Source organism: Callithrix jacchus, chromosome 10, assembly GCF_049354715.1.
Source record: "Callithrix jacchus isolate 240 chromosome 10, calJac240_pri, whole genome shotgun sequence".
In the NCBI taxonomy this organism is placed as follows: domain Eukaryota; kingdom Metazoa; phylum Chordata; class Mammalia; order Primates; family Cebidae; genus Callithrix; species Callithrix jacchus.
Genome location: NC_133511.1, coordinates 33,921,111 through 33,945,068, shown reverse-complemented (window position 1 = coordinate 33,945,068; position 23,958 = coordinate 33,921,111). Strand labels below are relative to the sequence as shown.

At 44.9% G+C, this 23,958-nt stretch overlaps 1 protein-coding gene across 1 annotated transcript in view; it reads right to left on the bottom strand.

The window, feature by feature from the left end:
• The window catches only part of JAM3 (junctional adhesion molecule 3), a 107,812-nt gene that overhangs the window by 63,538 nt on the left and 20,316 nt on the right, over positions 1 to 23,958 (bottom strand). The window contains 4 exon segments of the mRNA XM_078339878.1: positions 7,499 to 7,625; positions 7,627 to 7,672; positions 7,674 to 8,585; positions 9,173 to 9,291. Coding sequence (XP_078196004.1) covers positions 7,499 to 7,625; positions 7,627 to 7,672; positions 7,674 to 7,714 — 214 coding nt within the window. The 5' untranslated portion in view covers positions 7,715 to 8,585; positions 9,173 to 9,291.

Sequence of the window (23,958 nt, the reverse complement as noted above, 5' to 3'; positions counted from 1 at the left end):
CAATGTTCTCTTCAATGACAATCTGGCTCCTTAATTTACTAGCCGTGACCTTGGGCCAGGTAATTAGCCTGCCCAAGTCTAAGCCTCAGTATCTGTAAAATGAAACCTCTAAAACTGCTGAGCCCAATTACGATAGCTCAGATGCTATGGACTGAATGTATGTGTCCTCCCAAACTTCATATGATGAAACCCTAACCCTAATGTGATGGCATTAGGAGGCAGTGCCTTTGGAAGGTAATTGGGTTAAATGAGATCATGAAGATGAAAACTCCATGACAGGCTTAGTGCCCTTATAAGAGATTCCAGAGCTCTTTTTTTCTCCACCATGTGAGGACACAGAGGTCTGCAAGCCAGGAATGGGGCCCTCATCAGGAACCCAATCTGTAGGCACTTCATCTTGGACATCCCAGGCTCCAGAACTGTGAGAAATAAATGCCTTATTTATGTCACCCTGTTTGTGGTATTCCATTACAGAATCCCAAGCTCACTAAGACCCCAGGTAGAGCAATAAGCCACAGTGCTTAGCACACAGTTTTCAGTAATTGGCAGGTGTTATTACTTATCATTATAATAACTCACTCATCCCAAAATGCATTCCCAAGTCCATGCCTTTGCCCACATTATTTCCTCCACTTTTCTATCAACACCCCTATCCCTCCAAATCTATACTTAAGCCAGTCAAAATTATCTGTACAAGTCCAGCTAGCTCTTGAAATTCTCCTCTACCAGGCCAGCTCAAAGTAAGTGCTCTTACTTCTAAACCCACAGGATATTCACCCAAATGCTGCTCTGTTATTTAACTAAACTATATGTTCCCTCTAGTCAAGGGAAGATATTATCTTAAGTTCTCCTGTTTTGCCCATGGAAGGCTTTACTGCCATAAAAATGGAGACTATTAAATAAATATGGACTGGATGATTAAATTTCAGTACCCTGGCAGAGATGCTTTGAAGGAAAAACATGCCAAAAAAAAAAAAAAAAAGCAGCTGTCTTAGGATATGCTGCATTGTCTCTAAGCTTCCACACAGCTGCACTTCATTCCAAAGGCCTTAAATATTTTCCTTAGAGAAAGACATCCAACAAGGAAGGAAGTCCATGTTGGGCAGGAAGAAGTGATGGGGCACATAAGCTGACAGCATGCTTCAGAAAACATCTTTCAGAGTCGAGTTTCAACCGAAGTCAATTTTACCCTGTATTTTTATCACCCAAGAGGAAGAAAACAGAGATCTTCCAGGGGCTGCCACAGAGTAGGTGCTCAATAAATTTTGGCTGACTTTGCACAGGTGAACCAAGGCCATTACTCAGATTATTTTGTCTGTGTGTTCAAAAAGGAGGAGGGAGGCAGGTAATCTCAGCAGCTCTCTTTCAGTTTTTCAGCTCACCATTTGCTGAGGATGCCACAGCTGACTCCCACACCCAAAAGTCAGTGACAACTAATCTCTCAAATGAGTCACAAACAATACATGATCAAGCAACTGAACTTCCAGTCAAACCCTCCTTCATCCAATGTGGCTGATACTAAGAAGCTAGAAAAAGGCACAATCCACATGCTATCACATTAAACTAACAAATTACATTTTCCCATTACTAGTGCCAAATTTAAAATTCCACTATTGTATCTACTGGAAGCCAAACCAAGATGCAATTTTTTCATTACACAAAAAATATCCTCATTAAAGATCATTTGGAAAACAAAGGAATAAAAGAATCAACCAGGAAAACAACAACAAAAAAGCAGAAAACAATTGGCTATAATTCTTCCATTCAGAAACAGCCCCTATCAACATTCTGGTTCATTTTCATCCTGTTTCTTCCCCCATGCATAGATGTTTTGTGTAATTGCAATCATATAGTATATACTAATATATCTGCAGCTTGTGTCACTTAAATGATATAGGCATTTCTCCAATCTTTTTCTCCTTCTTAACCTTGTAACTGCACAAAAGTAGATCGCAGAGAGATTATCAAATTAAACCAAGTCAGTAAATTCTTACCATTCTTTTTCTTTCACAGCAACTACCGTAGTAAAACTGGAGACTTTTCTAGAAGTTGCTAAGGCCACTAGAAGACAAGACATTTTTTTTAAAATGCCTAGACACAGAGAGTGTTTAAGAAATGTTAACTCACTTTCAAGTGACAAAGAGACACAAACTCAATATTTACTAAAATAACCTCTGGAAAAACATTTAAAAAGTTAAATTCATCCTTCATTCCCAACAATTTTTTTTTTAAAGATGGAGTCCCCCTCTGTGGCCTAGTCTGAAGTGCAATGGCACCATCTTGGCTCACAACAACCTCTGCCTCTCAGGTTCAAGTGATTCTCCTGCCTCAGCCTCCTGAGTAGCTGGGATTACAGGTGCACATCACCATGCCCAGCCAATTTTTTTGTATTTTTAGTAGAGACAGAGTTTCACCATGTTGATCAGGCTGGTCTCGAACTCCTGACCTTGTGATCCGCCTGCCTCAGCCTCCCAAAGTGCTGGGATTACAGGTGTGAGCCACCAACCCAGCCTCCAACAAATTTTTATATCATTGAGAAGATACAATGCACTCACACCCAACAACTAAAGCCCAATGTAAATTGGAGTCAGTTACCCTTGCTCTTTAAGGGCTGGGGATGTTTTATTCATTTTGCAACCCTAGCACACGAAACAGTGCCTGGCATATCAGAGATACTCAATAAATAACTGTTGTACTAAACTGAACTAAAGACTATGATCTAAGCTTATGTAGAGGTAGGAAGGATCACTTTGAGCTGAGGTTGTCAAACACAGCAGATAGCATGAATATGGCAGAATTTGATTTTGGCAATAATTTTCAGGAAGAAGACTGAACCACAGAAACCTTGGGATACTCTGCAAATGAAAGATGACATAAGGAAAAATGTTGACATACTCCTAACTCTATGAGTTCGATGTTTTTATACAAGCAGCACTAAAACCTCTGCTGTATTAACTACTCATGGGAAATGTAATACAACACATAACAGATACTACTTAAAACCAAAAGAAACACACCAACACAAAATACTACAGCATTCCTGAGACATCATAAACAAGGGCTAACTCTCAGGAAGCTTTCTGTGTGCCATGCCAAGAAGCAAAAAGACAGTCAATTAAGGCTTTAGCTCTCCATATAAAGTACCACAGTGGAAACTGTCCTTGCTAAACTAGGTGTAAAAGAATGTGCTTACCAAAACTTTCTTTCAGGACCTCTTTATACTCTAGTGAAGCTATTTGCATATATTACTAGAATTCTGAGGGTACATATGAAGATCTGAGATTTGCATTCAACTCTAACAGTGTAACATTCATACCACCTGACTATAAACTTGTCTGTGTGTGTGTGTGTGTGTGTGTGTGTGTGTGTGTTTTTGAGACGGAGTTTCACTCTTGTCACCCAGGCTGGAGTGCAGTGGTGCAATCTTGGTTCCTGCCTCAGCCTCCAGTGTAGCTGGGACTACAGGCACGCACTGCCAAACCCAGCTAATTTTTGTATTTTTAGTAGAGACAGGGTTTCACCATGCTGGCCAAGATGTTCTCTATCTCCTGACCTTATAATCGGCCTGCCTCGGACCTCCCAAAGTGCTGGGATTACAGGCGTGAGCCACTGTGCCCCGCCAACTATAAACACATCTTAAAAGAGAATCCAGTCAGGCGCGGTGGCTCACACCTGTAATCCCAGCACTTTGTGAGGCCAACGGCGGCAGATCACTTGAGGTCAGGAGTTCAAGACCAGACTGGCCAACATGATAAAACCCTATGTCTACTAAATATAATACGAAAATTAGCCAGGTGCAGTGGCACCTGTCTGTAATCTCAGCTACTCGGGAGGCTGAGGCAGGAGAATTGCTTGAACCTGGGAGGTGGAGTTTTGCAATGAGCTGAGATCATGCCACTGCACTGGAGATTCTGTGTCCAAAAAAAAAAAAAATCCAACTTTATCACTAAGGTGTTGTTCAGCAGACTCCATACATCCTAACTTCCTTCACACATATTTTCCTTTATTACATTTGTGCTTTTAAAATATTCAAAAGAATTTATGGAGAAGGAATTTGCTAATATCTTATCTCTAACAGCCACTAGTTGAATGTGCTAAATCCATAGCTGCCTCTGTCTGTTAGATCATGTGGCCATCTTACACTTGATGAAATTCTGGTTGCTTTCAAAAGAATTGATTTAAACCTAACCTATGGAGTTCCCCTACGAACAAGTTCCATAGAGCTCAGGGGTTGTGTGGATAATAATTCTGCCTGGATGTAATACTGCAATTACTTATGATTAACTATTTCTAATACTTATCCATTCAGTCTCCTTAGCCTGAAGCACTTAAGAACAAATGCTCATCAACAAGTCATGTGGGAATGAGCAGCTGATAGAAAGTACTGCATGCGTTCAAGACAGGTGTTCTTTGTTTTTCTTAAAACATACACACAAGTCTGACAACGATTATCTGACAGATAATTAAGAATTAGAACAACATAAAAGAATATGCCATTCTAAAAAATGTTACTGAAGTCCAAACAAATGAAAATAAAGAAACTTTTTTTTTTTTTTTGAGACAGAGTCTCTGTCACCAGGTTGGATTACAGTGGCACGATCTTGGCTCACTCTAACCTCCACCTCCAGGTTCAAGTGATTCTCCTGCCTCAACCTCCTGAGTAGCTGGGACTACAGGCATGTGGTACCACACCCAGCTAATTTCTGTATTTTTAGTAGAGACGGGGTTTTACCATATTGGCAAGGATGGTCTCGATCTCTCAACCTCGTGATCCACCTACCTCGGCCTCCAAAAGTGCCGGGATTACAGGCATGAGCTACCGCTTCGGCAAAGAATTAAACATTTTTTCAAAAATTTCCCAGAAATTTTGATTTTCAGGTTTTGATATGCTTCAGCACACAAATTATCTTATCCCAAGAATGCAAACTGTTACTGTTTTAATTCTAAATGAAGCACTTCTCTCTAGAATGTCAAAGATTTGGAAACTAACACTAATTAGTACACAATCATTCAAAAAAGACATGTGGTATAACATTTGTAAAGCTGCCCTGCACCTGTCATGAGTCAACAAAAGAATATTTTATATACAAACCACATAGTGTTGAACACTTAACAATTTGTTTAAAATGATCCACAAAAAGAACTCCACTGTCAAATGGAATAATACAAATAACTAAAAATTGGATTAACACAAATAATGAAAGATTTCCAATTTAAAACACACAGGATATCACCCTGGACAAGTTTCTGAATCTCTCCATACTTCTGTTTCTTCATCCACAAAAAGGGCATAATAATAGTAACAACTTCTTAGAGTTACCAAGATTAAATAAATTAGTACACATTAAATTCTTGTAACAGACCTTGGGAAAAGGTAACCACAAAAGAAATGTTTGCCATTATATCAAGAACCAAAATCTTTAAGAAGAAATAAATAGTAATAGCAATTGAGAATAATAATAAAAAAACACTGATGTCATGACTTCTGGAAGAACAGTTTTAAGGTATGCTTAAAGCATAAACCAAATAATGAGAAAAGAGCTCCCTACTAAAAAAAAAGACAGCTACATATCTTGAAAGTAATTAATACATCCTATCACCTTTATTCTTTATTAGTACTAGTTTGCAAAATTTGATTCTTCTTCCTACGCTCTGCATGTAAATCCCTGCCCCTACCAGCAAAAAAGCCACAGACCTAGTCCCTTAGAAGAAGGAATCGGAGGTTAAGAGTATGTGAAGCTCTTCACATTTTCCAGTTTTATTAACAAACTTACCAAGTTGAAACTCATTCCTGAGCTAAACTGCCAAATGCTTCTGCAATAAAAACTGCAAACTTTCATGTGAACAGATCTTTTCAACAATAGGGAGTTGTTCCAGGCTGTGAATAGGACAGTGTCAGTGTGACTAACACAGCGGGTGCTGGACATTCCTGACACCCTTGTCCCCTGGCTAGCCTTTGATCACTTATCTCCCAACTGCATTTGGTTTTGGGAAACACTTTCAGGCAAAGTATATAGACTTTGCCTTAGTGTATATCATATTAGCTAAAACTCATCTTTTTTCACAGAGCCCATCATGAGCATCCTATTAGCATAAAGCACCAAACACAGGAATGCTTTGTTTTCCTAAATCTGTCCACCTTCACTCCCGAACAATCCCTCCGAGTTTGAACTTGTATGTTTTGGAAAACATCATGGGATGACAGTGGCAAATCAGCTAAACAATAAAACGACTAAGAACCTTAAAAGGTCCTGGTCTGGTTACCTGCGGATGGCTGCAGGGGAAGAGTGTGGTGTCCTGCTTTAGGTAAGTACAAGGTTGAGGCTTCACTACTTATTCAGAAGGCAGCCTTGGAAAGCAGACTAGACTTGACTCTGAAAATAGATTAAAGAAACCTACCTCATAGAGTTGCTGAAAGGAGTAAACGAGACAATGTCTCCAAAGTGCCTAGAAGATAGTACATGCTCACTACGTAAACGAAAGCTATTTTAGTCCTCTGTACAACTGTCCAGGGAAATGTGGATGCAATGAGAATTCCAAACAGAGGGAAAGAAAATGGACAAAACTCTCAAGTTTTTCAGGGTGTCTTGATCAAATGGCCTGAATGCTATTTCTGGATAAGGGTCTGCGTGGTCTCCTGGGCCAGGCCAGAGAAAAAAAATGGTACTGGATTGATACCCAGAAATTTTATTTCTGCAAAAGAAAAAGCAGTTCCTTTGTTTGTGTCGAGTCAAATGAACTGCAGATCCCCAGAGGGCTGTGATCAAGCAGCACGCCAGGCCTCGGAGCTCTGCCTCGCTGGTCCTTGGCTACGTCCCCCCCCGCCCCCCCGCCACCCCCCCGCCACCGCCCCGCTCACCGTCCCCTCTCGAGAGCACAGCACTGCTGCGCAGGGTCTTCCAGCAAGTTCCAGAGCCCACGCCGCAGCTGCCGCGCTCCCTCCAGAGAGCCGTGCCCACCGCCCAGGAGGAGCCCACCCCGGGGATGAGCCCATCGCCCAGCACAGGACCCCACCCGGAAGGAGCCCGTCTGGGAGATGAGCCCCCCGGGGGAATGAGCCCACCGCGCAGCACAGGACCCCACCTGGGAGGAGCCCGTCCGGAAGATGAGCCCCCCCGGGGGTTAGCCCACCACCCAGCACAGGGCCCCGCCAGGGAAGGGTCCGCCTCCAGGGTGCGACGGTGGTCCGGGTCTGACTCAATGCCTGAGACCGGCCCCCTACCCCAAATTAGCCCCCGCCCAGAATTATTAACCCCCGCCTGGAATTCAGCCCCGCCCAGATCCAACTGCCCAGCGTCCCAGGGCTCCCTCCCGAGCCAGGCCCGGGTCCCAGCCCTGGCCGCTGGGACACGGGCGCGCGCCGCCCCTCCGGCCCGGGACACCGGGCTCCCTTGGAGCCAGGACCGCTATTCTCGCCCGGACCGGCTCCAGCCGCTTCGGCCCGCTCTGCTTCCGTCGCCCCCAGACCCTTCCCAACGGCGGAAACGCACAAACTCACCCCTGAAAAGCAGCAGCAGGAAGAAGTCAGGCAGCCGGGCGTAGAGCCGGAGTCTTGGTGGCCGCCTCAGCGCCATGTCGAGGGGAGCTGAGGTGCCCGCGGCCGCGCGGCGCAGCTCGGCGCAGCTAGTAGTCCTCGCGCGCATGCGCCCAACCTGCCTGGACCCGGCGAGCGGGTTACCATAGCGACCGCCAGGCCCAGCTGATCCGACACCATGGTGACCGAGGAAGCTGAAGTCTAGTAGCTCATAGATGCAGCGATGCTCTGGACCGGGCCTATGGGGTCTCTTTCAATGAACTTGGCGGGAGGAGGGTATAAAGAAGCACGTCCAAGAGTAAAGAGGAGTATATTTCTATAGCTATAGAATAAATCCATCACAACAGGTCAGAGAAGGAACACTCCTTTAAAATCTGGGAAATGAAGTATTTCTTATTTTACAAATAAGGATGCAGCCCAGTTATCATGGAAGCATTATTGCCTTCACATCTTTCGGGCCCCCAATTCCAAATGTGATGGAAGGAAAAGAGCTGAAGTCTACTTAAAACACAAGCAAGAGGCCGGGCTCACGCCTGCAATCCCAGCACTTTGGGAGGCCGAGGCGGGTGGAACACGAGGTCAAGAGATCGAGACCATCCTGGTCAACATGGTGAAACCCCGTCTCTACTAAAAATACAAAAAATTGGCTGGGCACAGTGGCGCGTGCCTGTAATCCCAGCTACTCAGGAGGCTGAGGCAGGAGAATTGCCTGAACCCAGGAGGCGGAGGTTGCGGTGTGCCAAGATCGTGCCATTGCACTCCAGCCTGGGTAACAAAAGCTAAACTCCGTCTCAAAAAAACAAAAACAAAAAAAACGATAAGCAAAACATACATTATGCAGTACTTAAAAGTGATGTCTTGCTAAAATAAGTTGTTTCTGTGGTAGATCAAAAGTGTGATGGTATATCCAATAGTTTATTCTACAGAAAAGCAGACTAATTCTTTGCTCTGATTTCTGAATACTAGGTGACGGTAAAACCAGGGAAGAACAGGTAAGATGAGGACAAACAGGAAAAATGAAGAGAAGGATAAATTAAAGCAGAAATTAGACCTAAAAAAAAAAGGCAGGAGAATTTAAAGTCTCACTTAATACTGTGGAAACTACTCGAAAAGCTTGTATTTTATCAAGTATAGAAAGTACACCTCCAATGTTCCCAGAAACAATAGTCTAGCAACAAATTCTGAATATAGTTGTTAGTAAAAGAAGCCAGAGTTTCCAATCAACACTTTTAAAAGTTTAACTTTTTCATATACGCATGCTACTTTTTTAGTATTTTTAGTTTTTAGGAAAAATAGAAGTATATTAACATATATACCAAATTTATATATGTAAATGCCAACAAACATGAAATAGATTGAGATTGTTGCCAAGAACATACTTCAGTTTCCATCACTATATAATCTTCTTTGCAAGTCTTTATAACTGCTCAGATCTTCATTTGACTTGATTAACTTCTCAAAAATCTTATAAAGACGGAATACAGGCCAGGCGCAGTGGCTCACGCCTATAATCCCAGCACTTTGGGAGGCTGAGGCGGGTGGATCACAAGGTCAAGAGATCAAGACCATCCTGGTCAACATGGTGAAACCCCATCTCTACTATAAATATAAAAATGAGCTGGGCATGGTGGCACACACCTGTAGTCCCAGCTACTCCGGAGGCTGAGGCAGGAGAATTGCTTGAACCCAGGAGGCGGAGGTTGGGGTGAGCTGAGATCGTGCCATTGCACTCCAGCCTGGGTAACAAGAGCGAAACTCTATCTCAAAAAAAATAAAAAAGACAGAATACAATTTAAAAAGTAACTCAGTTACCTGTTATGATTCTATTCATCTTTCCTTTCATAAATCTTCTTTAAGTTCCAGGTCACCCTGCACTAAATTACAAGTAAAAGTATGAAAAGTTGTTTTATAATGGTGGCCTGTTTCTTTTTAACAAACATGTAATCAAGAAATTAAAAGAGGAAACTTTGTCTTAGGCCCGCTGACATTTTTTTCTACCCTCTCTTTCTCTATTATTTCCTATAGCTCCTGGTCACATGGCCGGGCGTATTTACCTAACTGAAGGATCTGTTTTGGTTACTTGGAAATGTGAGATGGTGTCTGACTGTGGACAGAACACAGTTTTCAGAAACCAGTGTGTCTTTTCTCCTGAGGAATTTTCAGTGTTTGCATTGTAAAATTGCCTGTCTGTTAAATAGTCTTCTCTGCTAGGCAATCTTTTGAAACTCGGACCGAGATTACAAAGAAAGGCTGCATGAATATTCCATAAGGGAGAGAGGTTCCTAGGAGAATGGATGGCAGGTGTTTCATTGTAAGACATTGTTTTTCCTCTGCAGATGGAATTGGCATGTCATTACAGCAGCTGACAGTTCCTGGAATGAAAGCCTAACTAGGAATGCAGCAGGGTGGGGTAGGACACACATGGCTGTGAAGTGGTCTGCTTCTCCTTAGGGTTTCATTGTTCCCTGGAGAGCTCTGACCCTGTGCAGAAGGGAATCTGAGCTCAATAAGGCCAGCAGCAAAGCCCCAGAGCCCTGAGGAGGCTCTACCTCCATCACAGCATTATCCACCTGAGTATGCTTATTTCTAAGGTGTGTATTACCAAGGAGAGATGCATTTCTTAAAAGAGCTCAGTGAACTGAATGTAAACCAACAATAAAATTTTAAGCCCCGGCCAGGCAAAGTGGCTCACACCTGTGATCCCAGCACTTTGGGAGGCCGAGGCGGGTAGATCACAAGGTCAGGAGTTCGAGACCAGCCTGACCAACATGGTGAAATCCTGTCTCTACTAAAAATACAAAAAATTAACCAGGCATGGTGGTGCATGCCTGTAGTTTCAGCTACTCAGGAGGCTGAGGCAGGAGAATTGCTTGAACCAGGAGGTGGAAGTTGCAGTGGGCTGAGATCATGCCACTGCACTCCACTGGGGCAACATAGCGAGACTCCATCTCAACAAAAGAAAATAAAAAAAAAAGACTGATAGAACAGACTCTCTCTCTCTCTGAAGCCTGTTACATAGAGGCTTCATCCATATGATAGAAACTTGCTCTCTACAGCTCTTATTCTAACCCAGATATTCCTTTCTTCCTTTCTTTCTTTTTTTTTTTTTTTTTTTTTTTTTTGAGACAGTCTTACCCTGTCACTCAGGCTGGAGTGCAATGACACATGATCATGGCTCAAGCCTTCACCTCCAGACTCAAGCAATCCTCCCACCTCAGCCTCTCGAGTAGCTGGGACCACAGGCATGCACCACCATGCCTGGCTAATTTTTTTTTTTTTTGTAGAGATGGGGTCTCACCATGTTGCCCAAGCTGGTCTTGAACTCCTGGACTCAAGTAATTTGCCCACCTCGACTTGCCAATATGCTGGGATTACAGATGAAAGCCACTGTCCCAGAGCCAGACATTCCTTGCTGTCAGAAAAATCTCTGAATCTGTCTATGAACCTGGAATCTCAACCTCACCCACCTCCAATTGTCTCGCTTTTCTAGACAGAACCAATGTACATCTTACATGTATTGACTGATGTCTCATGTCTCAAAAAAAAAGAGTAACATGATCATGACTTCTGTTCCTTCCCTATGCTACTGTAGCCCAGTACAATCACCTGAGTAAGCCCTCACTGCATGAGAGAAGTGGAAACCTTTGACTAATGGAAGTCTCTGACCCCAGAATCCTTCTTTAAAACATTCTTCATCAGGCCTTTTCAAAGACCTGGTATGTTTCTGTTTTATTTCCCCTCACTTTAAGTCCCATCTTCCTCACAGTATTTTCAACTATGTTGTCACATTTTATCTCAACTCTTATCCTCTGCTCTTTACTTCAAAGTGTTTCTTTAATTGTATTTAAACAGGAAAACCCCCTCCCACCTCCCTCTAAGAAAACAGCAGCAGACGGCACTTCCATCTCCTCCAATAACATATGCATCTTGTGGTCTGCAAAAGAAGAAAAGTTCTGCAGTTCAATCTATTTACACATTTCTCTCCTTTGTTCAAAAAGTTTATACCAACGCCAGATTTTGGTCAAGTGGCTTCCTAGAGAGAGGCTTTTATAAGCAGCTGTTTAATAAACCTTTCACATTTCACCAAAAGAAGGCTAGGTGTTCATGTGCCTCTGTGTGTGTGTGTGTGTGTGTGTGTGTGTGTGTGTGTGTGTGTGTGTCTTTAAGTAGAACGATCATACATGCCAGGGGTTAAAGAGAGTCACACCCTTGGTCCAGCGCGGGGGCTTATGCCTGTAATCCCAGCACTTTGGGAGGCCAAGGCGGTCGGATCACCAGGTCAGGAGTCCAAGAGCAGCCTTACCAACATGAGGAAACCCCATCTCTACCAAAAAAAATACAAAAATTAGCCAGGCATGGTGGGACGTGCCTGTAATTCCAGCTACTCAGGAGGCTGAGGCAGGAGAATCGCTTGAACCGGGAAGCAGAGGTTACAGTGAGCTGAGATCGTGCCACTGCACTCCAGCCTGGGCAACAGAGCAAGACTTTGTCTCAAAAAACAAAAAAGCAAAAGAACAGGAGTCACACCCTTACACTAGGGCAGGAGTTAAAGTGTCCTGGTGGTATCTCCATCAGCCCAGTGCTTTTTACTCTTGTACCTTAAAACACAACATGACACCCAACAGTGGGCAATAACTTAAGGAAAGCCCCTGACACAGAACTGCTTCCCCAGGGCTGATGTTCCTGGGAATTTCTCACTTCATGTCCTGTGAAGAATATCACCCATGCTGCCTCTGTGAGGGTGTCTGCCTCAATTCTTTCTCTGAAGATGTGGAGAAGCAGGGTGTCTCTGAGGACACCTTCCAGAAGGGATCCCTGTGATGACATAAAACAGACCAGTCTTTCTTTTTTTTAACCCTCTTCACTTGACTTGTTGAATATTTGCCCTGGCCTGGGGAGAAGGTGAGAAGCTGTTTTCTGGACGGTGCCTCAGGGCTGAGGACACCGATGAGCCCCAGGGATAGATGTGCTGCCTTCAATGGCGTCAGAGGCAGTCCTAGAGCACCCACTGCTCGTGGGTGGGGACTGAGACAGTCTGGGTGGGATGGTCCACAGGGTACCTGCAGCGCTCTTGTGCTCCAGTTCCATGCCTCCTGGATGCTCCAACTACTTTGTTTACAGATGAGAGATATTTTTATTCCATCCCTCCAATTAGAGATAATTTTCTCTTCACACAAATTACACCATGAAGTGTTTACTTCCTGGCAGCACCAGTGAGAGAATGGGGCCTTTGCTCTTTTCCCTCCTCTGCTACTGAGATCTTGTACTGTACACTGAGTCCCAGCCAGAATCAACCCTCGGTTTCAGGGCTTTGGAATGGGGAAAGCTCTTCCTAAGAGCTCTGGGCCAGGGATTTGACGGAGTCATTTATGTCACTCGGAGCTTTCTAGAATGGGGAAGATATCTTTTAATGGTGGCCACTGCAGAGGTTCCGGATATCCTGTTCCAGGACTGGAAATGGGGGGACATAATTCGATTTCCAGGTTTCTAATGTGAAGCATTATTCCACAGGAAATTTTTTCCCCAGAATTATCCAAGACCATGCCCCTTGAGCAAGCAGATAAAAGCTCTGGATAAGACTCTATAGTTTCTCTTTAATGCCATGAAATTATATTCCCACGATATTTAGAATCAAGAAGAGTGGATGTGTTTGGTCCTCTTGGGTGATTCTCAGATTCTGAAAGCACTCAAAACACTCAGCGGAGACCTACTCCAGTGGGGATGGCCACGCAGCCCATGAAGGACAGAGCACTCGAATCCCACATCCCCAAAGGGCACCTATGCTTCTGCACCCCTTACACTCAGAGGTCACCCCTTCCTTAGTTTATTCATTCTTGCAGGCAATAAGTTGTTTTCCAGCTGGGCATTGTTCTCTAGGTTTGCATGGTCCCCGTGCACCAGGTCTACCACTAGCTGCTGCCCAGGACAGAACACAGGAAGGAAGCCGGAAGCTCTGCTGAGCTTGGAGGTCCAAGATTCCCCTGTGCGCTCCCCACAAGGAAGCAATGGGCACCCCCACTGCCACTGGCCTAATATGAGCTTCGTCATTTTTCATGTGGATTGTTAAAATGATCTGTAGCTATATCTTCCTATATGTAGATGTTTCTTTTCAAAATTGTGACTAGGACCGAAAACAATAAGGGGCACTCAGTAAATACCTTTGGAATGAACAAATATAAGATTCCTGTGCCCTGCAGAACCAACATCTGCTCATGTTGTCCTGCTTAAAATTCTTAACACCTTCAGAATATAGTTAACATCCCTTAGTACAGGAATCCCCAGTCTTTTTGGCACCGGGGACAAGTTTTGTGGAAAACAAGTTTTCCACGGAAAGGTTGGGTGGAGCAGTGTTTCTGGATACAACTGTTTCACCTCAGATCATCAGGCTGATTAGTTAGATTCTCATACGGAGCCTGCAACGTAGACCCCTTGCATGTGCAATTCACAACAGGGTTTGTGCTCCCATAAGACTAAAGCTGATCTGACAGGAGGCAGAGCTCAGGAGGTAATACTCTCCTTCCTACCTCTAACCTCCCGCATGTGGCCCAGTTCCTGACTACTACCAGTCTGAGGCCTGGGGGTTCAGGATCCCTGCCTTGGTATGACTAAAAAATTCATGGATGGGCCAGCACGGTGACTCATGCCTGTAATTCCAGCATTTTGAGAGGCTGAGGCGGGTGAATCACCTGAGGTCAGAGTTCGAGGCCAGCCTGACCAACATGGCGAAACCCTGCCTCTACTAAAAATACAAAAATTAGCCGGGCATTGTGGTGGCACTGATAATCCCAGCTACTAGGGAAGCTGAGGCAGGAGAATCGTGTAAATCCAGGAGGCAGAAGCTGCAGTGAGCCGAGATTGCGCTGCTGCACTCCAGCCTGGGAGACAGGGCGAGATTCCATTTCAAAAAAATAAAAGAAGTCATGGATGAAAAAACACACCCTATGTTCATGAGAACCACTTCAGCATCTTATACCACCCCCTCACCTATTGCCTTGAATCTAGCTACGCTAAGTCAGCTGCGGTTCTTAAAACTTGCCAGGCTCTTGTGAGCCATTGCAGTTGCCTATGCAGTCCTTGCTGCCTGTATTACCCTCCCCTTCAGCCTGGTGTTGCTGAAAAAAGTCAAACTCTGTAAAATATTTTAAGAGATTTATCACGAGCCAAATATAAGTTACCAATGGCCCGTGACACAGACCTCAGGCGATCCTGAGAACAGGTGCCCAAGGTGGTCGGGCACAGCTTGGGTTTAGACATTTTAGGGAGACATGAGACATCAATCAATATCTGTAAGATTCACATTGGTTTGGTCCAGAAAGGCAGGACAACTGGGGGATTCCAGGTCATGGGTAGATAAGAGACAAAATCTCATTATTTTGGGTGTTTGATCAGCCTTTCACTGAATACACAACTTACATGTGAGAGAGGGATAGAGGAATAGTCACATATCCCTTAGTCCTGCTCCGTGAATCTGCATTTTTACATAAACAATAGGGCAGAGGAAGCAATCAGATATGCATTTGTCTCAGGTAAGCAGAGAGGGATGACTTTCTGTCCTGTACCTGTGAAGATAAGCTATCAATTTACAGGGCCAGGGTGAAATTCAGCAGAAATATTTTTAGAGTAAAGATCTTGAGGCCCACAAGGAATATCCCTGTGGGCAGACTGTGAGGGAGGTATTAGCTTTAATATCTTCATAACTATTCGTTTAGGAATAAAATGGGAGGCAGGCTTGCCTGACACAGTTCCCAGCTTGACTTTTCAGTTTATTGATTTGGGGGGGTCCCAAGATTGATTTTCCTTTCACACTAGTCAGTTTCCTAACACCACCGTGTCCTCTAGGAACCCCTTCTGGCATCATGTCCTCATGGTAGAACTTTCTGGCCCCAGAGTCCCCTCCAGGATGATCTAGGTGGCCCTCCTGTGTGCTTCTGTAACACTGGGTGCGTCTAGCTCACACTCTATTGCATTGGATTGTAACGCCGTATTTTCTCTGTGGTTCTAGTTCAGACTTCTAGAATTTAATGCTGTGTTCAATCTCTTCCTTTGCTAACATGTATGTTTGAGGCTATAATCCTTCGTAAGTACTGCAGTAGCTACTTCCCACAATTTGTTCTATATACTGTCTTCATTGTCTCTAGGTCCCAAGTATTTTGTAATTTCATTTGTCATCTCCACTTGACCACTTATCATTTAGAAGTCTGCTTTATAAGCTTCTTCGTATATGGAGGCCGGCCCTGTGTTGCCATCATAGACTGCCTTGCTCAGAGAACGTCTACACAAAATCGACGCTTTTGCATTTGTTGAGTCTGACATCATGGCTTAGTAATGGTCAATTGTTTTAAACGTGCCATGTGTGTATCCTCTAATGTTCGGGCTTAGAGTTCTAAATATATACCTATTCATTTCAATTTCTTTATTATGCTACTCAAAACTTTACTACTTTTGCTTACTTTTTTATTTATTTATTTATTTATTTTTGGCTTCAGCTATCAATTCCTGGAAAAGTTTTATTAAATATCACACTACGATTATGGATTTTTCAGTATCTCAGTATAATACTGTCAAGGTGCTTTATGCTTTACCACACAGCATGCCGGTTTGGGAAAGTCACACCACACTGGGGGCGTTTGGAAGCACATGACCTCCCTCTTCCCAAGGGCTCCACCCTCTTCCTTTCTCCTTCTCCCTCAGGCTCAGTGGCGAAATGCCACTCTAGCCTCCGAGCATCTCCTTTCATTCCCAAGCTTCCTGAAGCCTTAGTTCCTCTCCCAAATATGCCTATTAAACATTATCTTCCAAACAAACACGGTCCTCTTCGGCAAACACAATGTTACCCATCACGCTATGGGGTCCTTGTTAGGGAAAAGGAGTCAGGCTGGCAGGACCAGGAGAAAGCAAAGCAATAGAGAAAGCAGATAAGCTATAGGTCTGCCTTCCTTCGTGGTCCAGAACATATAGACAAAAAGAAGAAGGAGATAAACTCTAGGTCTGCCTTTCTTTATGGCGCAGGACATGCAGCCCTCCTGAGCAGATAAGGTGTAGAATTCACAGACTTGCTGCTCATTGTCAAAAGCCTCAATTTATCAGACACCTCGGCGGACAGAAGAATGCAGGTTAGCTCCCTGCTACCTTGTTGTTATCAATCTGCCCAAACAGGCACCCTGTAAAGTCCCAGCCAGCCTTTGCCTCCCTGCAGTCAGCTCCTCTCCTGCTGCTTCTGCACACTGCTCCCTGGCAAAATACTTTCCTACTTTCTCTAATACATCTGTCCTTCTTTATCTACGACTGTCTTGGTAAATTTATTTATTTATTTATTTTTGAGACAGAGTCTCACTCTGTCACCCAGGCAGGAAGGCAATGGTGCGATCTCAGCTCACTGTAACCTCCGCCTCCTGGGCGCGCACACAATTCTCCCACTTCAGCCTCCCCAGTAGCTGGGACTACAGGAGTGCGCCACCACACCTGGCCAATTTTCGTATTTTTTGTTAAAGAGGAGGCTTCACCATGTTGGCCAGTCTAGATTCCAACTCCTGTCCTCAGGTGATCCATCCACCTTGGCCTCCCAAAGTGCTGGGATTACAAGCATGCGCCACCACGTCTGGCCTTGGTAAATTCTTTTACCCCCTCACCATTGGCCAAGATACTCATGGCTTACCACTACACACGTCATGTGAGAGTTATGATTTCCACATCGTATCTTCCAGTTGGACCACCAGTTCAGGAAGCCTCATCTCAGGCATCTGGGGGTGTGTACTACACAGCGTTTTTCAAGAAACACATTAGAATGCTAAGAAAAACACTCACATGGGTGTCATAAGGGTGTACACTGTAGAACCACCTTAAAGCATTTTAAGAGTGAAAGAATATCTTCATGCTTAGAATAATTGAGAAAACTTTCTTTCTGAAGATGGAGAAATACTTGGAGTAACCCTTGATAGTCACCTTACACTAACTATTCATCTAGCAAATATTATATTGTGTTTGTGCCTGGGACTGAGCCAGGAACTCAGCACCAGATATAACTTGGACAGGTTTTCTTTGTTTTCCCTCAAAGAGCTCATGTTCCCTTGGAAGAGACAGGAAGAAAAATCACTAATTTTTCTTGAGGGTTCAGGAAACCTCAGAAAGATGGAGTCTGCCATACTACCATATTATACAGAGAAATTCTGAATTAGAGGGCAGAAAAATTAAAACGCACATGGAGCTTGAAACAGATAAATACATCTCCAAGTGACGGAAACAGGAAGGAATTCAAAGCCAAAATAAATTTGCAAGTCAGAGCCACGATAGTATGAGGAAGACGAGTAGGCTCTAGAAAGAACTAGGGGAGCGGAAATAACATCACTGAGTGTGTCAGAGAGACCCAAGGGCCCACTGAATTAGGACTTTGGAACTGACATCCTGCTCCCTCAGGAGGAGGTGGCCAGGAAAAAACTCCATCCATCAGTTTCTGCCCTAGGTTCTGGGTGAGAAGAAAAACCATTTCCTGTGGGAACTCAAGTCTCAGCCGGATGCAGTGGCTCACACCTGTAATCCCAGCACATTGGGAAGCTGAGGCTGGAAGATCACTAGAGGTCAGGAGTTCGAGACCAGCCTCGCCAACATGATGAAACCCAGTCTCTACTAAAAAGACAAAAATTAGCCGGGTGTGATGGCGGGTGCCTGCAATCCCAGCCATTTGGAAGGCTGAGGCAGGAGAATCGCTTGAACCCAGTAGGCAGAGGTTGCAGTGAGCCCGGATCATGCCACTGCACTCCAGCCTGGGTGACAGAGTCTCCAAGCCTGCATCACATGCTGGTGTTGGGTGTGAACTTGTACCATCTCCCATGGTGTGGAAGTCCTCAAGCCCAGAAATTAATGTAAAACCTGTGGTCACACTGGAGAAACCTCTAGACCAACCAGTGGAAGCAAAAGGTACAACTGTTCCTAGCATGTCCCAGAACATCAGTGATCCCCACAGAATGGAATAATCTCTGATGAAGAGGAGTTAACAGGTGACAAACCACAGGGGAAACTGCGCACCACAGGTGAAAGCCAGTGTGCCTACATGACAGGTGGGAGCCAGCGTTATCTACATGACACATGGAAGCCAGTGTTCCTACGTGACAGGCAGGAGCATTGCACTCTCAAACCCTGAGATGACGAATGATTCGATAGAGACAATAAGATAAGTGGGTTTGCAAAGTACAGAGAGATAAAAGGACTAGCAAACACAGAGATATAAAAAGGACACCAGGAAAGAACAGGCAGATGAGAAAAAGAGAAACATAGGAAAACTCAAACCAAAACCCAAAACCTCTCAACAAGAGAATCAAATCGTAGCCTGAAGGAAAACTTGTGAAGTAGAAGATGGATCTTAGAAAACTATCCAGGATGAGACGCAGGGTGGTAAACATATGGAAATATTAAAAAGATGTTGGCCAGGCATGGTGGTTCACGCCTGTCATCTCTGCACTTTGGGTGGCTGAGGCAGGTGGATCACTTGAGGTCAGGAGTTCGAGACCAGCCTAGCCAATATGGTGAAACTCCATCTCTACTAAAAATACAAAAAAAATTAGCTGGGCATGGTGGTAGGTGCCTGTAATCCCAGCTACTCAGTAGGCTAAGGCAGGAGAATTATTTGAACTCAGGAGGCAGAGGATGCAGTGAGCCGAGATCAGGCCACTGCACTCCAGCCTGAGCAACAAGAGCAAAGTCCGTCAAAAAAAAAAAAAAAAAAGATGTTGGCTGGGCATGGTGGCTCACACCTGTAATCCCAGCACTTTGGGAGGAGGGTGGATCACCTGAGGTCAGGAGTTCAAGACCAACCTAACCAACATAGTGAAACTCAGTCTCTATTGAAAATATAAAAATTAGCCGAGCATCATGGTGGAGGGCACCTGTAATTCCAGCTACTTGGGAGGCTAAGGCAGGAGAATTGCTTGAACTTGGGAGGTGGAGGCTGCAGTGAGCTGACATCAGGCCACTGTACTCCAGCCTGGGCAAAAGAGCATGACTTTGTTTCAGGGGGAAAAAAAAGGGGGGATTTTAAGAGATGTGCACTATAGACACATGTTGTAGTGAAATAAAATAAAAATGGGCAAAAAGGCAGTAATTGAAGAGGGAATGGCTCAGAAGTTGCCAGACTTGGTGAAAGACATGAGTTCTTAGCTTGAAGAAGCTATCCTAAATAGAATATCCTAGGATAAAGAGATACCTCATTTTGTTTTGTCACACCTAGTCACATGGGTCTTTCCTAGACATAACACAAAGAACTCAAAGACTGAGAGAAAAATCTCAAGGTTGGTTATGGTCAAAAGATTGGCTATTTGTGAGGAAACAACAGTAGAAGCTAGAACAAAATGAAGTAATTGCTTCAAAGTGCTAAGGTAAAAAAGAAGTCAGTCCAGGTTTCTGTGTTAGCTCAGTGATGATTCAAGAGTAAAGGGAAAAAAATTTGAGACAGTTTATCAGCTCCTGTTGAAAGAAGTGCTAAAGGATGATTTAAAGGAAAAGCTGAAGTCAAAAAAAGGCAAATCTGTACCCAGGGGAAGCAATGGGATAAAAGAGCAAGGATGAGAAAAAATGTAGGAAGCAGGTGAACATAAGTAAGTCAGTATCGACTGTAAAACTGGTAATAGCAATAACCTATCTGTGAGAGTTACAGAAACTAAAATATTAGACAATGGTAACATGAACAGCTAGAGCTGGAAGAATTTCAGAGTATTGAAAGGGCAGTCAAGGTTAATTAGATTTAAACTTTCAAAATTAAAGGCTATATTTTAAATGCTTAAGGGTAATCCTTAAAAGGATAGAAATGAAATATATGACTTCCACATAGTGTAGTAGGTGGATGGGTACCTAGCATGAGCCCCTGATATTTAGGCTAAGTTATTTTGAAGGTTTTACGTGGGTGATGGAGCTTTATTGAAGGCTTTCTAACAGGGGAGTGGCCGGGCACAGAGCAAGTTCCACCCACTTTATACCACCCTGACCCACCCTGGCCAGAATTCAATGACCTGCTCTGTGTTCTATCTTGGAAATAGCACTTATCACTGTGTACATTCTATATGAACATAGGTGTAGAGCATGCCACTGTCTTGCTGCTAGACTGTGAACTCCTAAAGGGGAGAAACATTTTACAAAAGGAAGTCAATGACCTGTCAGTAGAGTGGAGGCAGTCAAGACCCTGCTGGGGCTCTGACCCTCCCATTCCCTTTTTTTTTTTGGAGATTGTCACCCATGCTGGAGTGCAGTTGCGATCTCGCCTCACTGCAACTTCTGCCTCCTGGGTTCAAGCAATTCTCCTGTGTCAGCCTCCCGAGTAGTTGGGATTACAGGTGTCCACCACCACACCTAGCTAGTTTTTGTATTTTTAGAAGAGACAGAGTTTCACCATGTTGGCCAGGCTGGTCTCCAACTCCTGACCTCAGGTGATTCCCCGACCTTGGCCTCCCAAAGTGCTGGGATTAGAGGCATGAGCCACCACACCTGGCCCGTTTCTCACCTCTCTTCAGAAGACTGCCTGGGGGTACCAAAGCCACCTCTCCATTGTGCTCAGGGAGCTGCTAATGCCTGGCAATTTCTGCCCTTGGAATATCTATGGAAACACAGCTCCCTTGCTACCAGTTGAGACAAACTGAGCAGTAATTGTCCCCAGACCTCCCCCGAAGGTTGGCTAAGGCTGGGATGAGCCTGAAATGGCACACTTATTTGGCTTCTTTCCCTTTCCTGACCTGATTCCCACACTCCTCTGTAATTCCCATGGGAGCAATTTGTTCCCTACAAACCATCTCCCTTGACTTTACACCTCACCTAAGACAAAGCCCAGCAACTGATCAGTTACAAAACACTCATTAAGTGCTCATTGGACACCTGGCTCCATACTAGCCGCTATCAGAAAGTCATCTCCCCTCCCTGCTCTCTTCCCCTCCCCCTCCTTATCTTTTTATGTCTCCCTAAGCCAGGAGGAGTGAGCTAGCCTCCAGTTCCGCCCCCTAGGCTGGGAGTGAGGACAGACTTTGCTATTGAGTAGAAGTCCTTGACTAAATCCTTGCTCTTCTCTGGGATTTGTTTTCCTGTTTTTTGTTTTGTTTTGCTTTTTGTTTTTGAGACAGAGTCTCCCGTTGTCACTTAGGCTAGGGTGCAGTGGTGCAATCACAGCTCACTGCAACCTCAACCTCCTGAGCTCAAGCGATCCTCCTGGCTAATTAAAAAAATTTCTCAGCTTCCCAAGTGGCTGGGAGTACAAATGCATGCCACCATGCTCAGCTTCCTATCTTTTTTTTTTTTTTCTGAGACGGAGTTTCACTCTTGTTGCCCAGGCTGGAGTGCAATGGCACAATCTCGGCTCACTGCAACCTCCGCCTCCCAGGTTCAAGTGATTCTTCTGCCTCAGCCTCCTGAGTAGCTGGAATTACAGGTACATGCATCATGCCCTGCTAATTTTTTGTATTTTTAGTAGAGACAGGGTTTCACCATGTGGGCCAGGCCAGTCTCGAACTCCTGACCTCAGGTGATTTGCCTGCCTCGGCTTCCCAAAGTGCTGGGATTATAGGCATGAACCACCGCAGCCAACAGTTTTTAACAGGAATGATATTATATATTCTCCTATCACATGCTTTCTGTGACTATTTAAAGCAACAACATACACGTGGATTTTGGTAAAAGGAAGTGCTCACGGCATGTGCTTCCAGAGGATTCAGAGTCCCCTGAAGGACTTAGAGAAAGCTTTCCAGCCACTCCCCTCCTCTCCTCCTCTGGGCCAGAGCATCCCCTGCAGCAGGTGTGGGTCATCGGCCCTGGCAGGCTGGGGGGAAGCCTTGGGCCTAAGGAGGCTGCCTGGTTCCCTCGGCAGTGTCTATAAAGTATTAATAACCGTGGCAGGGAGGATTAGCCATATGCCACGTAATTCCTGTTAATCGGGATTGGGGGGAGCTTGTGGTTGTAAGTAACAGATGAGCTGACCCGCCCTCCAGTCCTTCCCTGCCTTCCTGCAGTGGCGGGGCTTCCTGCCCGCCCGCCCTCTTTCCTTCCATCTGCAACCTCTCTGCTCTGGGCCCCTTTCTCCCTGCGTGCTTTCCAGATCGGATCCCTTGCCTCTCGCTGTTTCTGTCTCCCCATTCTTTGGCTTCTAAGTCAGAGATTCCTTATTTCTACCCCTTGGCTCCTGGCCTCTGACTTTGTATGCGTTCTCAGTTGCTTACTTCCACCTCAATGTCTGTCCTCGTCCTCTTCCTGCCTCTCCCTCCCTTTTTTTCACATGTACTGACCCACACACTCCTAACTTCTCTTTGTGGCATCAACAAAAACCTGACTCTTGGTTGCCCTGCAAAGGCCAAGTTCAGTGTTCTCAGGCAATCCTTCCTGTCCCACCCACACTGAGCAGAGCTGAGCCTCTCCAGGGTGTGTTCTCCTCACACTCCTGCCCTCCCAGAGAATTCCCAACCATTGTTTGCCCTCGCAGCAGGGAAGGAGAGGTCACAGCCTGACTCTGAGAAGCTGTTCTCCTTTCCTCCTCTTCCACCCCCGTCTCCACCTTGAGCCCAGAACTGCACACACAGGAGGGAAACAAACTTTCCTCACACAGGCGAATGTCTTGGGGGCCCCAGCCTGCCTGGAATTGCCATTCCAGTCTGCACCGCACCCTCCTGTCCTCTGTGTGTGCATGTGTGCACGTGTACCTCCCTTTCTGAGTGGAAAAATGCACATGATTTTGTCTCAGAAGGAGACACACATGGCTGCAGTGACTCTGTGTGTGAGAGGCGTGGCTAAGGGGAAGATGGATCTATGGGCATCTGTGTGTTAGAGGTCTCTGACCCACAGCAATTCCATCTTGAATAGGGGCTGGGTAAAAAAGGGCTGAGACCTGCTGGGCTGCCCTCCTAGTAGGTTAGGCATTCTAAGTCACAGGATGAGATAGGAGGAGGGCACAAGATACAGGTCATAACGACTGTGCTGATAAAACAGCTTCAGAAAAGAAGCTGGCCAAAACCCAACCAAACCAAGATGGTGAAGAGAGTGACTTCTAGTTGTCCTCACTGCTACACTCCTGTTAGTGCCATGACAGTTTATGGATGCCATGGCAATGTCAAGAAGTTACCCTATATGGTCAAAAAAGGGGAGGCACGAATAATCCAACCTTTGTTTAGCATATAATCAAGAAATAATAATAAAAATGGGCAATCAGCAGCCCTCAGAGCTGCTTTACCTTCTTTTATTCCTTTCCTTTCTTAATAAACTTGCTTTCACGTTACAGACTTGCCTGGAATTCTTTCTTGAGTGCAATCCAAGAACCCTCTCTTGGCATCTGGATTGGGACCCCTTTCCAGTAGCATGGATGCGCGTATGAGCAGCATTTTGCAGAAAGCCATTGAGGGGTGTCTAGAAAGGGCATTCGCAGAATGAATTTTGTTTTTCACTTATTACTTTTTTGAGACAGGGTC